A 14,382-nucleotide genomic window follows, 5' to 3' on the forward strand; every position below is an offset into this window, starting at 1 on the left:
TAGTGGGAAAGACCCTGATCCATACCTGAAGCCACTGCACATGAGAGTGTGTGGCCTACTCTGGTGTGCCCAGCAAAACCTGAGCCTGAGCCATATTGCACTGCTATCCCAGTGCATGAGGACCGCAGGTTTTCAGATTAGCTGAGACTAAAACTTTAATGGGTGCAGGAAAGTACATCTTTGAAAGTATCTGTTACCTAAAGGTATGACTTGTCTGGGTTGTTTTTATTCCCTGTGAAGTATCTACCTCCATCTTCCATGGGTAGGACCTGTAGTCCACACCCTAGTTGTGCAACAGGAAAAGGGCTCAGGGAAGCAAACTGGAGTTTTCAGGCTTCCAGAAGGAAAAAATCAAAGCTGAAGTCACTTCCATATTTCTTCCTTTCTGCAGCAATGCCCAGTTGTAGAAGCAAAGAGAAGTAGGCAGCACAAAAGTTGACCAGATCCACACAGCCTAAAACTATAATAGCTTATTCCCAATCTAGATAAGGCTGCTTCTTAAAAGATCCCACCTACATGTTCGCAGACTCCTGGCTCCAGGAGTAAATATCTCTGGAAAATCTACATGTCATGTTTAAGTTCCTTTCCCAATCTTTGCAGATAATCAGAGAGTCACTAGCTGTCAACTAGAAAGCTTGGTGTCTCTCTTCCTGTCTTTCCCACTTTCACCTGGGTATGGAATAGGAGAGAAGAAATGTAAGTTTTTGTTTGGTACAATCAATGAATTTCCTAAATCCCTCCAGACTTCATTGCAGCCCTGTCTCTCCCTCCCTAGGTACTGCACAGTCCACTGTAGCCCCTCATTCATATACTCAGAGTCACTCTTCTGGCTGTGGCGAGGACATCCTGTGACATGATGCCTAGAGAGTCTGGAAGAATGTTCTCCAGAACTTTTCCAGCCCTATCCAACAGAATTCTTGGGTGGGAACTTGGAGGCACTGGATATTATCTTTAAATGAAGAGATCAAATTAATAAATTATTTTTAAAATTAGTGTTTATATTTATTTATTGAACACCTATAAAGAGTAAAATTTGTGTAGAAAAGAATAAAACCAGAATGGTCTGAAATGTGTGGAAAAGGTTAAAGGAGAAATGAGTTTTCTTTATTAGCTATCTCTGTTTCAGAAGACTAGAATGGGAATTTCACTGCTGTGGGAAGGTAAGAAATATTAATAGATAGTGAGGATGTAGAATTCCTTGACTTCCATTACATGCTTAGGAAGAACAGAAAAACTGTCACATGTGAAAGGATTGCAGAATAAAATCTGAATGTTTTAAAATGAGGACAACTTACCATACCAGCTGAGCTTCACTCAAGAGAATGACAGAACTCGTGAAGAGCACGCTTGCCTCGAGCCTGGAATATAGCCATTCTGACTACTGTGAGATGATATCTCACTGTAGTTTTAATTTGCATTTCTCTGATGATTAGTGATGTGCATTTTTTCATATGTTTGTTGGCCGCTTGTATGTGTTCTTTTGATAAGTGTCTAGCCATGTCCTTTGCCCATTTTTTAAATAGGGTTATTTGGTTTTGTCTTGTTGATTTAAGTTCCTTATAGAGTCTGGATATTGGTCCTTTGTCAGGTGCATAGTTTTCAAATATTTTCTCCCATTCTGTAGGTTGTCTGTTTACTCTGTTGATTATTTCTTTTGCTGTGCAGAAGCTTTTTAAGTTTAAGTCCCATTTGTCAATTTTTGTTTTTGTTGCATTTGCTTTTGAGGTCTTAGTCATAGGCCAATGTCAAGAAGAGGTTTTCCTAGGTTTTCTTCTAGCATTTTTATAGTTTGACATCCTATATTTAAGTCTGTAAACCATCTGAATTAATTTATGTATATGGTGGGAGGTAGGGGTCCAGTTTCATTCTTCTGCATTTGGCTAGCCAGTTTTCCCAGCACCATTTATTAAATAGGGTATCATTTTCCTCATTGTTTATTTTTGTCAACTTTGTTAAAGATCAGTTGGTTGTAGGTGTGTGACTTTATTTCTGGGTTCTCTATTCTTATCCATTGATTCATGTGTCTATTTTTGTGTCGGTACCTTGCTGTTTTTGTTGCTATAGCCTTGTAGTATAGTTTGAAGTTAGGTAATGTGATGCCTCTGGATTTGTTCTTTTTGCTTTGGATTGCTTGACTATTCGGGCCATTTTTTGGTTCCATGGGGATTTTTTTTTTTTTTTTTTTTGAGACAGGGTCTCACTCTGTCACCCAGGCTAGAGTGTAGTGGCATGATCTCGGCTCACTTCAACCTCTGCCTCTGGGTTCAAGTGATTCTCCCACCTCAGCCTCTTGAATTAGCTGGGACTATAGGTGTGTGCTACCACGCCTGCTAACTTTTGTGTGTTTTGGTAGAGATGGGGTTTCACCGTATTGGCCAGGCTGCCCTTGAACTCCTGACCTCAAGTGATCCTCCTGCCTCAGCCTCCCAAAGTGCTGGGATTACAGGTGTGAGCCACAATGTCCAGCCCCATAATAATTTTATAATTTTTTTTTAAATTCTGTAAAAAATGACATTGGTAACTTGATAGGAATTGCGTTGAATCTTTAGATTGCTTTGGATAGAATGGTCATTTTAACAATATTGATTCTTCCAGTCCACAAGCATGGAATGTTTTCCCATTTGTTTGTGTTGTCTATTATTTCTTTCATCAGTGTTTTGTAGTTCTCCCAGTAGAGATCTTTCACCTCCTTGGTTAAATATATTCCTAGGTGTTTTGTTTATTTGTGTGTGTGTGTGTGTGTGTGTGTGTGTGTGTGGCTATTTTAAATGGGATTAAGTTCTTGACTTGGCTGTCAGCTTGAGCATTTTTAGTGTATAGAAATGCTACTGATTTTTGTATGCTCATGTTGTAACCTGAAACTTTACTGAACTTGTTTTTCAAGTCTAGGAGTATTTTGGAGGAATCTTTATAGAGGTTTCTAGATGGAGGATCATGTCTTTGGTGAACAGAGATAATTTGACTTCCCTTTTTCCTATTTGGATTGCTTTTATTTCTCCTGACTGATTACTCTGGCCAGGATTTCCAGTACTGTGTTGAATAGGAGTGGTGAGAGTGGACGTCCTTGTCTTGTTCTAGTTATTAGGGGGAATGCTTCCAACTTTTGCCTATTCAGTATGATATTGGCTATGGGTTTGTCATAGATGGCTCTTATTATTTTGAGTTATGTTCCTTTGATGCCTGGTTTGTTGAAGGTGTGTATCATGCAACGGATGTAACATTTTATTGAATGCTTTTTCTGCATCTATTGGGATAATAGTATGGTTTTTGTTTTTAATTCTGTTTATGCAGTGAATAGCATTTTTTTTTTTGCGTCTGTTGAACCATCCTTGCATCCTAGGAATAAAGCCCACTTGATCATGATGAATTATCTTTTTGGTGTGCTGCTGGATTCAGTTTGCTAGTATTTTGTTGAGAATTTTTGCATCTATGTTCATCAGGGATATTGGCCTGTAGTTTTCTTTTTTTATTGTGTCCCTGCCAGATTTTGGTATCAGGATGATACTGGTTTCATAGAATGAGTTAGGAATCCCTCATCCCCAATTTTTTGGAATAGTTTTAGTAAGATTGGTACCAGCTCTTCTTTGCACGTCTGGTGGAATTCAGCTGTAAAATTCTGTCTGGTCCAGGGCTCTTTCAGATTAGTAGAATTTTTATTACTGATTCAATTACATAACTCATTATTGGTCTGTTCGGGATTTCAATTTCTTCCTGGTTCAATCTTAAGAAGCTGTGTGCTTCCAGGAATTTAACTATTTCTTCTAGGTTTTTCTAGTTTGTGCATGTAGAGATGCTCATAGTAGTCTCTGAGGATCTTTTGTATTTCTGTGATATGAGTTGTAATGTCACCTTTGTAATTTCCGATTGTGCTTATTTGGATCTTTTTTTCCTGGTTAATCTAGCTAGTGGTCTATCAATCATTCAAATAACCAACTTTTCATTTCATTGATCCTTTGTATTTTTTTTTAATCTCTGTTTCATTTAGTTCTGCTCTGATCTTAGTTATTTCTTTCCTTCTCCTAGCTTTGGGTTTTGTTTCTTCTTCTTTTCCTAGTTCTTTAGGTGTGGTATTATGTTGTTAATTTGAGATCTTTCTATCTTTTCAAGGTAGGTATTGAGTGCTATAAACTTTCCTCTTAACATTGCTTTTCTGTATTCCAGAGTTTTTGGCACATTGTGTCTCTACTTTCATTTGTTTCAATTTTTTTTTATTTCTGCCTTAATTTTATTGTTTACCCAAAAATGATTCTGTTGTTTAGTTTCCATGTATTTGTGTGGTTTTGAGAGTTCCTCTTGGCATTGATTTCTGCTTTTATTCTACTGTTGTCTGAGAAGATACTTGATATAATTTCATTTTTTAAAAAATTTATTGAGACTTGCTTTATGACTGAGTATGTGGTCAATCTTAGAGAATGTTCTGTGCACAGATGAGAAGAATGTATATTCTGTGGTTGTTGGATAGAGTATTCTATAGACATCTATTAGGTTCATTTGGTCAAGAGTCCAATTTAAGTCCAAAGTTTCCTTGTTAGGTTTCTGCCTCAGTGATCTGTCTAGTGCTGTCAGTGGGATGTTGAAGTCCTCCACTAGTATAGCATGGCTGTCTATTTCTTTGCTTAGGTGTAGTTGTATTTGTTTTATAAATTTGGGTGCTTCAATGTTAGGTGCATATATATTTAGGATAGTTAAATCTTCTTGTTGAATTGAATGCTTTCTGATTATGTAATGCCCTTCTTTGTCTTTTTTCTTTTTTTAACTCTTGTTAGTTTAGTCTGTTTTACTTGATACAAGAATAGCAACTCCTGACCTTTCTTGTTTTCCATTTGCATAACAGATCTCTATCACTTTACTTTGAGCCTCTGGGGGCTATAACATGTAAGATAGGTCTCTCTTAAAGGCCATGGAAAGTTTGATTTTTTTTTTTTCCCAATTTGCCACCCTATGCCTTTTTTTTTTTTTTTTTGATGGAGTCCCAGGCTGAGTTCAGTGGTGCAATCTTGGCTCACTGCAGCCTCTGCTTCCTGGGTTCAAGTGATTCTCCTGCCTCAGCTTCCCGAGTAGCTGGCATTACAGGCGCCCACCACCACGCCCAGCTAATTTTTGTATTTTAGTGGAGATGAAGTTTCACCATGTTGGCCAGGCTGGTTTCAAACTCCTGACCTCAAGTGATCCACCCACCTTGGCCTCCCAAACTGCAGGGATTACAAGTGTGAGCCACCACACCTGGACTACTCTATGCCCGTTAAGTGGAACTTTCAGGCCATTTACATTCAAGGTTAATATTCATGTGTGAGGTGTTATTTCTGTCATAGTGTTAAGCTAGTTGCTTTGTAGACCCAATTATATATTGCTTTATAAGGTGTACGAGCTTTGTAATTACATGTGCTTTTATGGTAGCAAGTACCATCCATATTTAGAACTCCTTTGAACATTTATTATAGAGACTATCTGGTGTTAATGAATTCCCTTAGCATTTCTCTGTCTGGGAAAAACTATTTCTCCTTCATTTATGAAGCTTAAATTGGCAGAGTATGAAACTTTGACAGGCAGTTTTTTTTTTCTTTTAGGTGGCTAAAAATAGGCCCCAGTTTCTTCTGACTTGTAAGATTTCCGTTGAAAAGTTTGCTGTTAGTCTGATGGGATTTCCTTTATAGATAATCTGGCCCTTTTCTTCAGCTGCCTTTAAGATTTTTTCTTTCACATTTATCTTGGGAAGTCTGATGACTGTATGCTTTTCAATGGTTATCTTGTATACTATCTTGCAGAAGTTGTCCAAATTTCTTGTATCTGAATATCAATCTCTCTTGAAAGGTTAGGAAAATTCTTTCCTGAATTATTCCTTCAAATATGTTTTCCAGGTTGCTTACTTTTCTTCTTCTCTCTCAGGAATGCCAATAAGTCATAGGTTTGATCGCTTTACATAACCCCATAATTCTCAAAAGCTTTGTTCATTTTTAAAAATTCATTTTTCTTTACTTTTGTCTGACTAGGTGAATTTGAAAGACCAACCTTCAAGCTCTGAAATTCATTCTTCTGCTTGTCTAGTCTATTATTAAAGCTTTCAATGTATTTTGAAATTCCTTTAGTGAATTTTTCAATTATAGAAGTTCTATTTGTATTTTTCTTAATATAGTTTTCTTGTCTTTCATATTCTGTATTGTTTTTCTGGTTTCTTTGCATCGGACTTCAACTTTTTCTTGGATCTCATTGAGTTCCCTTGCAATCCGTATTTGGAATTCTTATCTGTCATTTCCGACGTTTCAGTCTGGCTAGGATCCATTGCTAGAAACTAGTGTGATCCTTTGGAAGTGTGTAAATACTCTGGGTACACTGGAGTTATTGCACTGATTCTTTCTCATCTGAGGAAGCTGTTGCTTCTTAGTTTTGAATTTGGTATTGTTTGGATGAGGATTTTTAATTTTTTTATTCTTTTTTTCCCTTGATGGTATGACTGTGGTGTATGTTGTGTATGATTGTTTGGCTTCATTTCTGGGTGCTTTCAGGGAGCCCTAGCTTTGTATGTGTTTCTTGGTTGTGGATAGCTTCTGAGCAGTAGCTTTCTCAGATGCTGCTTGTTGTGGTGATGTATTGGAAGTAAAAGCTAACACACTAACCCTTGTTGGGGGCTGAGGGTACGGAATTCTCAGGAAACTTATCTCATGGACTAGCACTAAGCCCTTTGGTAGCAGGGTTTTTGAATTCAGTGGTCCAGTTTAGGATGCAGTCCAGTAGATGGTGCTTAAGAGTCAGGGCTGTTACGTAGGCTGGTGTCCAGTGGAAAAACCTGCCCTGACAGGATGGTGAGAAAGAGATCATGTCGGGGTGTGCTGAGGTCTCAGGGGAAGGGGCAGAGGTGCACTAGCTCCTCCTCCTGAGTAGGCAAGAATGTGATCCGCTTCCCTATCATGCCCTGTCACAGAGCTCACAACCTTCATTTTATAAAGACTTTGTCCTTTGGTTCCTGGCTGTGGTGCAGCTGAAGTCTGTGGATATGCCACTCTGACAGCAACCACTAAAATGGGGTTTAGGGCAGAGCCTCTTCCCCGAGTCCAGGGCAGGCAACTCCATGGTCTGTCCTCCATTGCCAGGGCACTGCAGCTCTGTATAGGGAGGGAGAGTTGGGCCCGTCCTTCCTGAAAGCCCAAGCAGCACAGGCTCACTTTCAGCCTGGGTGGTGCCACCATGAATAACGTGCATAATGTTCTCTCCTGGTGCACACTCACTGGGTCCTGGAGAAAAGAACCACTGCTATGTCTGCAGCCATATACGGGGTAGGGGAGAGATGATCCCTGCTTTTCCTGCTTTTCCACGCCTGTTCCTGGGTGTCAATGCTGCCCCCTTCTGCGATTGGTGCCATGCCAGTGTTTTCTTTGTCCCTAGGAGGGCTTTGGGACAGTGAGCAAACAACTGCTCTGATAAACGCAATTTAACCCGCGACCCTTGGCTCGCTCAGGTCGTGGGGTTGGGCCGCCTTTGCGCTTTTCCTTTGGATCTGCCCTTCTTCTGGGTTTGTTCTCTCGAGCTAGGGGAAGGCCTGGGTCCCCTCTCTTTGGCTCCTCTTGCCGTATCAGAAACCTCACACTCCTTCCTTTTCCAGAGAAGCTTCAGAGTGCTTTGTTGGGTTTGCTGGAACTCGGCAGGGCGCAAGTATGTGGGGATGCGCGCTGTGAGTCTCTGTTTCCTCTGCTGTGACGGCTCTTCCCGCTCCTGTAGGAAAAGGCAATGCCCCTTTTGTCTTGTCTATGTGGGACTCCAAAGAGTCCAGACGAGACAGAAAGGGGGCGAATCCTCTCAGAGTGGGCAGGGGAGGAGATACAATATGGGAATGGGGCGGTAGAGGGGTGGGATTTCATGAAATTTCCTGATTTAAGGCGATCATGAAGTAGGCCTCTTTGGGAGCTTGGCCCTCCAGTCGCTGGTAAGGGTAACAGCCCACCAGTCTCTGGTGAGGTCCAGTCGCGTCCCCCGACTGCATTTAGAGCCAAAAGCAGAACGAGGCCGGCGCTGCGGCCTGGCGTCCAGTGACCCAGCGGTCTGCATATTCCCCAGGGTGGAAGCACTTGGACTTCAGGTGTGAAGGCAATGCGGTCACCACCGCAGTAAGAAAAGCAACTAGGGAAAATGGCACCTTCTTCTCCCAACTTTTTTTTGAGACTCTCGCTCTGTCGTCTAGGCTGGAGTTCAGTGGTGCGATCTCGGATTTGGAAACTATAATAGAAACGGCTGATCTAAGATTTTCATGGTTATATTTTGCCTTTCAGGTTCTGCGTGTGGTTTCCGTAGTGTAGTGGTTATCACGTTCGCCTCACACGCGAAAGGTCCCCGGTTCGAAACCGGGCGGAAACATAGGGTTTTTGTTGTTGTTGTTGTTAGCCCTTAAATTTAGTGAGTTTACTCGAGGTTGGAAAACAGAAAAGTAGTTGAACCTGTGACTACATTTTAGACCTCATCAATCTATACAGATTGTCGACCAGGCTACAGTTTCCTCTGGTCTGCCAGGAAGAGGACGTCACAGCAGGCCTGCTTAACATTAACTTTGGTTCCAGCAATTCCTTAAGGTTCTCTTCATTCTCTTTATCGCCTGAATTTTCACAGGCAGACACCGAAAGTGGATGACATGTTAGCGCATTTCCTAAGGGTCCAGCTTGGCTTCGCTTTACTCTGATACAGTTGCAGATCTGGCTGATTTGCGAGACAACAAAAACAAAATGTTTTTTAAAAACGTTCCAAATCTGCATCTGGAACTCATGGAGTCAATATTCCGAAATCACACGAATTATGTACATACATTTGCATGCATACCCCTTCCCCAAATAATCCTCAGAAAACTGGTAAGCTTCCAAACTACTCTCCGGAGGCTTAGGTAATCAACAATTTAATAAATACAATTGCTAATGTATGGTGTACAGATCCTGTATTGCCCACCCTTCTCTATTGCTTTGTCCCCGCGCGCCCTCTGTTTTGCCTAAATGGTTCCAGGCCATAGCCACCGACTCTCGCTTTGCCTTCTGGTCTCTCGGCAGTGCGCTTCAGCACCATTGCGCCAGGTGACGCTGCTGAGAACAGCTGAGTGGCCGGCACTAGTGCAGCTGGAGGCCAAGGCCCAGAATTCTCAGGAATCTGCACTTTACCCAGGCGAAAAGCCCAAGGGCTCTCCCCACAGCTTCCCAACATCCCTCTACAGAGTTTTTAAATATTAGACTTATTAACCTGTAGAGGTGGAGAGAATCAAAGAAATCACAAGGTATCTCTGAGGGAAAAAGAAGAGCACCAGCAGTAAATCACTTAAGAGTATTGAACCAGCAAGCCAGGGATAGGAGAATGGAATGGAAACTGACAGGATGACTGCAGAGAATGGTACTGAGGTGGATGCGAACCACTACTTACTATTAATATATTGAGCCAAGCACACTAATGGGGGCATAACCAAAATACTTAATAGGGCACTCTTTTACCCACCATGTGTTTTACAATATAGTTGCTAAAGGATGTATCACCCTACTGGTTCTAGAAGCTTCTGGAGCCAAGGAGCCAGAGCATGAGAGCATAAAAATCCTGTCAATTGAAGCTTTGGGCTCTACACTGCTAAGCCTGGCCCAGAGGCTGGATTGCAAATGCAGGTGCTAGTGTAATGGAATGGATGTTTGTGTTCCCTTCATATTATATATTGAAGCCTTAACCCCCAATGTGAAGGTATTTTGGAGGTAGGGCCTTTGGGAGGTAATCAGGTTTAGATGAGGTCATGACCATGGGATCTCCATGATGAGATCAGTGTCATTATAAAAACAGAAGAAAGACGAAAGTGCTCTCTTTCTCTACCATGCGAGGACAGAAGGAGAATGTAGCAGTCTGCAAGCCAGGGAGAGAGCCCTCACCAAGGAGGTGAATCAGCTGGCAGTTTGATCTTGGACTTCTCAGCCTCTCAAACTGTGAGAAAGAAATTCCTCGTGTTTAAGCCACCCAGTCTGTGGTATTTTGTTATGGAAGCCTGAGTTAAGACAGCTGGTTCACTGGGGAATCCACTAGTGTGAACCTGTGAAAAGTTGTGACATGTGAAGTAGTTTGCTGCTCCTGGATTTGAGTATTGGCAAGAGCTGTTAGAATGATGAGCATAGAGGGAAGAAGGGTACAGAGAATATGGTATTAATCATTGTACTGAAGAAATAAAGGGACATTATATGGTTCTAGGCTGAAGTTATGTGCAGATTTAAGCTGTGGAAGGGTCACTCAGCATACAGTGTGGCAAGTGAGTGGTGCATACTACACTGGCTGTAGGGAGTCCAGTTTTGTTGTTGTTGTTGTTGTTTTTTGTTTGTTTGTTTGTTTGTTTTGAGGTGGAGTCTTGCTTTTTCACCCAGGCTGGAGTGCAGTTGTGTGGTCTTGGCTCATTGCAACCTCTGCCTCCTGGGTTCAAGCGATTCTCCTGCTTCAGCCTCCCGAGTAGCTGGGACTACAGATGGGTGCCACCACGCCTGGCTAATTTTTTTTTTTGTAGTTTTAGTAGAGATGGGGTTTCACCATGTTAGTCAGGATGGTCTCAATCTTCTGACTTCGTGATCCGCCTGCCTTCGCCTCCCAAAGTGCTGGGGTTACAGGCTTGAGCCACCGCACCTGGCCAGGAGTCCAGTTTTTTGTCTGCTTATGTTAATGGATGCAAGAGCCGATAGATGGAAAAGTGTGGTAATAAAGTGGCAGTAAGCTTGTGGAGTATCCAATAAACTTAAACGCTATTTTTTTGAATTGAACTGAAATTGTTGTGTTATGAAAATGAGAGAGTTTATCCAAAGAAAGATCTGGCTTGGCAAATAGGATAGATGGTGGTGAGGATAAGTGTGCTAGGCAGGGCTAGAAACAGGTTTTAGTGATCATTGAAACACCCAGGGCAGTGCACTACTCTTTGGGAGATGCTGTGCTTGAGTCTGATCATTGGGTTTTGAGGTAGAGGGTGGTACATATTGCTGACAGGGAACTCACCAGTGTGTTGAGTTTTAGCATCTGTGACTCTGAGATGCATATGAGGCCTTTGTAAATTTAGAAGTTGAGAGTAGAAAGTACAGGTTTGTATTTTAGAAGGAGATTTGGGAATAAATGTAGCTCTGGTTGATATAGATAATATGTTAAGGTTTGTTGGCCAGAGCTGGTGTGTGTCTTGGGTGTTGGGCAAAGAACAGAGAACAGTCAAAGCTCTGTGAGGTCAATGTGAAGGGTGATTTCCTTGTTGGGCTCAAGTTTATGACCCAGCCTGGACCTAACTTGGCTTCTCAGCTAGAGAAGAAGCATGATTCCGTGTCACAGCTCCTGTCTTTGAAAAAGTCATAATGACTCGCAGACCCAACATGTGGGGCAAACTCTCTGAATTTTTCTCTTCAGTTTAATCTCTCCAGGGAAAATTGAGAAAAGAAATCTCTCTATTTGAACTTCATCAAAAGACTAATATGTTAATATTTTGACCATCAATATTTCCTTAAACTAGTCTACTCCTTACATAGCTAATACATCAAAGCATATTAACTTAGGAAATTGGATTCTCTCTAACAATGAAATATTGACTGCAGGCATTATTAATCTTTTTATATCACATTTCCTTTAAATGCTTTATACATCTTCAAGCAGACAAATAACAGTATTATGGTTACAAGACCGATCATTACTCTTTTGCCAAAAAAACCAGCGACAAAAGACTAACTCAGTGGACCAACCTTTGTTTCTTCATTATCTCTACCTTGATTCTGTCCTTTTATTTCCTCTTTCCTCTAATTCTAATTCTGCTTCTGCTTCTTATTTCCTCCCTGGATTAGAACTTTACTTACCTAAGCTACCAGTTAGGTTACCTTCTCAGAACCACTAAGGCAGCAGTTTGACGTTGACAATTGAAGATTTAGGATTAGAAAAAAGAAACATGAATGAATTTGTGACGTTTTATTATAGGGGTATGTAATGCAGGTAGAAAGACCTTTTTCAGAGTTAAGAGTTTGATCCGACAAATGAGCTATTTTGATATTTATAACTTTGTTTAGTAAAAGTTTCCTATAAAAACATTTGGTTTGGACGTCTTTGTTAGCTTTGAGTCGACACTTGAAAAGGCCGCTTGGAAGTTTCTAAGTCTTTCTGGATACTCTTTCTGATAATTCTCCCACCGTTGCTGGACAGAGGCATTGGTGGTTCAGTGGTAGAATTTCCGCCTCCCACGCGGAAGACCCGGGTTCAATTCCCGGCCAATGCAAGAGAATTTTTTGCTCTTCACTATGGCTCTTTACCCTTCTGCCCTGCAGAATTACACTGCATAACCTAATAGTGCATTTAAGGGCTTGGCCACCACAAGGTAAACTGACAACAACGCTGACCAAAGTAGCAGCAAAAGACATTCAGGAGACTAACCCGGGACCCACGCAGTTGTTGGACTCAACAAACCGCTAAGCAAAGTGGCAAGCACGTAGTGTTTCTGGTGAGTCACTGCAGTTTTGATATTGGTACCTGTTACTTTCATCTGTTCTCTGGGCGGATTCCTGCAAACCCAAGAACCATCAGTTTCCTGATTCGTGTGCTGGACCTTGGGCTTACCGCTGAGCCACTACGGAGAGGAACAAGAAATGAAGCTCCCGGAAGGAGAGAAGCTGCGGGCGGGGCAATCACCTCGGAGGTCCAAGAGGCCTCAGCGGCCCAAAGAAAGGGGAGGTGTGTGCGGGAGAATCTGAATGGAGATGAGGAGAGCAGCGGTGACTGGTCCTTGCGCAGAGTGGTCCTTGCACAGAGGTAGCCAATGGACCCTCGAGGCTGTACCCCAGACACCGCGAACCGAATTTACTAACATCTTCAGCCACCGTGGCCTCCGCGTGTTTTGTGGGCCCATCGGTGTTCAGAGAGGGATTCCGTGTGTCTGGCAATGTGTGTCAACAGGTGTTGGCCTGAAATTTGGCCGGGCAGGGCGGCTCACGCCTGTAATCCCAGCACTTTGTGAGGCCGAGGCGGATGGATCGCTTGAGGTCAAGAGTTCAAGACCAGCCTGGCTAACATGGTGAAATCCCGTCTCTACTAAAAATACAAAAATCAGCCGAATGTGGTGGCGTGCACCTGCTATTCCAGCTACTTGAGAGGCTGAGGCAGGAGAATCGCTTGAACCCGCGAGGCGGAGGTTGCAGTGAGCCAAGATCGCGCTACTGCACTCCAGCCTGGGCGACAGAGCAACTCCGTCAAAAAAAAAAAAAAAAAAAAAAAAGGAGCTAAAGAAGGGAGAGGTGTCGATGGGACAACGAGACTTCCCAGGAGGCTTGTTGTAGAGGCAGTGGCCAGGTCCTGAGAGATGAGATGTTTTTTAAATTATGTAGCGGAATGGGGAGAGAGTAACGGAGAAGCGCATGGAAGACAGAAAAGCACGAAAATCTGCAGACGTTCGAGAATAAAGCAGAGAAAATAGTATGAGTGTTTTTACATAAAAAAATATAAGAAGTACAATGGTTGTCAGCAGGCTTTTTGGTCGTGTAGTGGTCAATACTTGCAGCTGTGGTTGCCGCAACCTGGGTTCTAATCTGAGTCACAGTAGTGTTTTCTCTCCTGCGATTGTAGCTAAAAGACCTGTCGTTTGCTTTGCCTTTAATCCTAGCAGCCTCCAGAGAGCGGAGTAAACCGCTGGCCCGGAAGGGCGCCAGCTTCTGGAGTTTAGCCCACAGTGCGTAAACTAGGGGGCGGCCTGGCCAAAATGAAAACTTGGACATGCTCTTTGTCTCACAATGGAGCAGAAAAAATTCCCATAGGTGAAGATGCCGCCTCTCAAGGGCCCTTTGTCTGTAGCTTCCACTGATGAAATAATACGGTTATAGTCTCATCTGGTAGAGAAAACGGCTGTATCAGTGGGATTTTTTAAAAACACAAAACGAGAACGAGCTTTTAATGAGTTTACAATAAAATCTAAACTAGTTGTCATGGTTTACACCGGCTTGCCTCCATTCCCCATCCGCTAATTTTTATGAGAACAGTAAATTATTACTATTACTATTATTTTTGAGATGTAGTCTTGTTCTGTCACCCAGGCTGGAGTGCCATGGCTCAATCTCGGCTCACTGCAAGGTCCCGTTTCCCGGGTTCAAGCAATGAGAACAGTAAATAAACTACAGTTCACATAAAGTGCATAAATCTTTAGTGCAGTTCGTTTATTTTTGATGAATGTAATCACCACCCAGCTCAAGTTATAGAAAATTGCCATCATCTGAGAAAGGCCTGTTAGAGCCCCTTTCCAGGCAATTCCCACCCTGTGTCCTCTTAGTTAATCACTATTCTGATGTCTATTCCCATAGGTTACAATTGCCTGTTCTTAAAGTTCACATGAGTGAATGGACATATCTTTTGTATCTGGCCTTTTTTCTGCAGGTATGTTCATTATACTCA

The 14,382-nt window shown here is 42.2% G+C and overlaps 1 protein-coding gene and 2 non-coding genes across 7 annotated transcripts in view; all 3 read left to right on the plus strand.

Moving 5' to 3' along the window:
* Positions 1-992, plus strand: part of LOC106635276 (neuroblastoma breakpoint family member 6-like protein) — a 29,231-nt gene extending 28,239 nt beyond the window's left edge. For all 5 annotated transcript variants that reach the window (XM_055114101.2, XM_055114103.2, XM_055114090.2 and 2 more), the window contains one exon: positions 776-992. Coding sequence is in view for 2 of the 5 variants with exons in the window: in XM_055114103.2 (XP_054970078.1) it covers positions 776-852 (77 nt within the window). In the remaining 3 variants the exon portion in view is untranslated. The remainder of the gene's footprint in view (positions 1-775) is intronic.
* A 7,281-nt stretch (positions 993-8,273) lies between these two features.
* On the plus strand, positions 8,274-8,346 carry TRNAV-CAC (transfer RNA valine (anticodon CAC)). Its single transcript has one exon. It is a non-coding gene; the product is annotated as a tRNA-Val (tRNA).
* Positions 8,347-12,152: 3,806 nt separating this feature from the next.
* Positions 12,153-12,223, plus strand: TRNAG-CCC (transfer RNA glycine (anticodon CCC)). The gene has a single exon. It is a non-coding gene; the product is annotated as a tRNA-Gly (tRNA).
* Positions 12,224-14,382: the final 2,159 nt, after the last annotated feature.

The sequence above is a fragment of the Pan paniscus genome, chromosome 1, assembly GCF_029289425.2.
Source record: "Pan paniscus chromosome 1, NHGRI_mPanPan1-v2.0_pri, whole genome shotgun sequence".
In the NCBI taxonomy this organism is placed as follows: domain Eukaryota; kingdom Metazoa; phylum Chordata; class Mammalia; order Primates; family Hominidae; genus Pan; species Pan paniscus.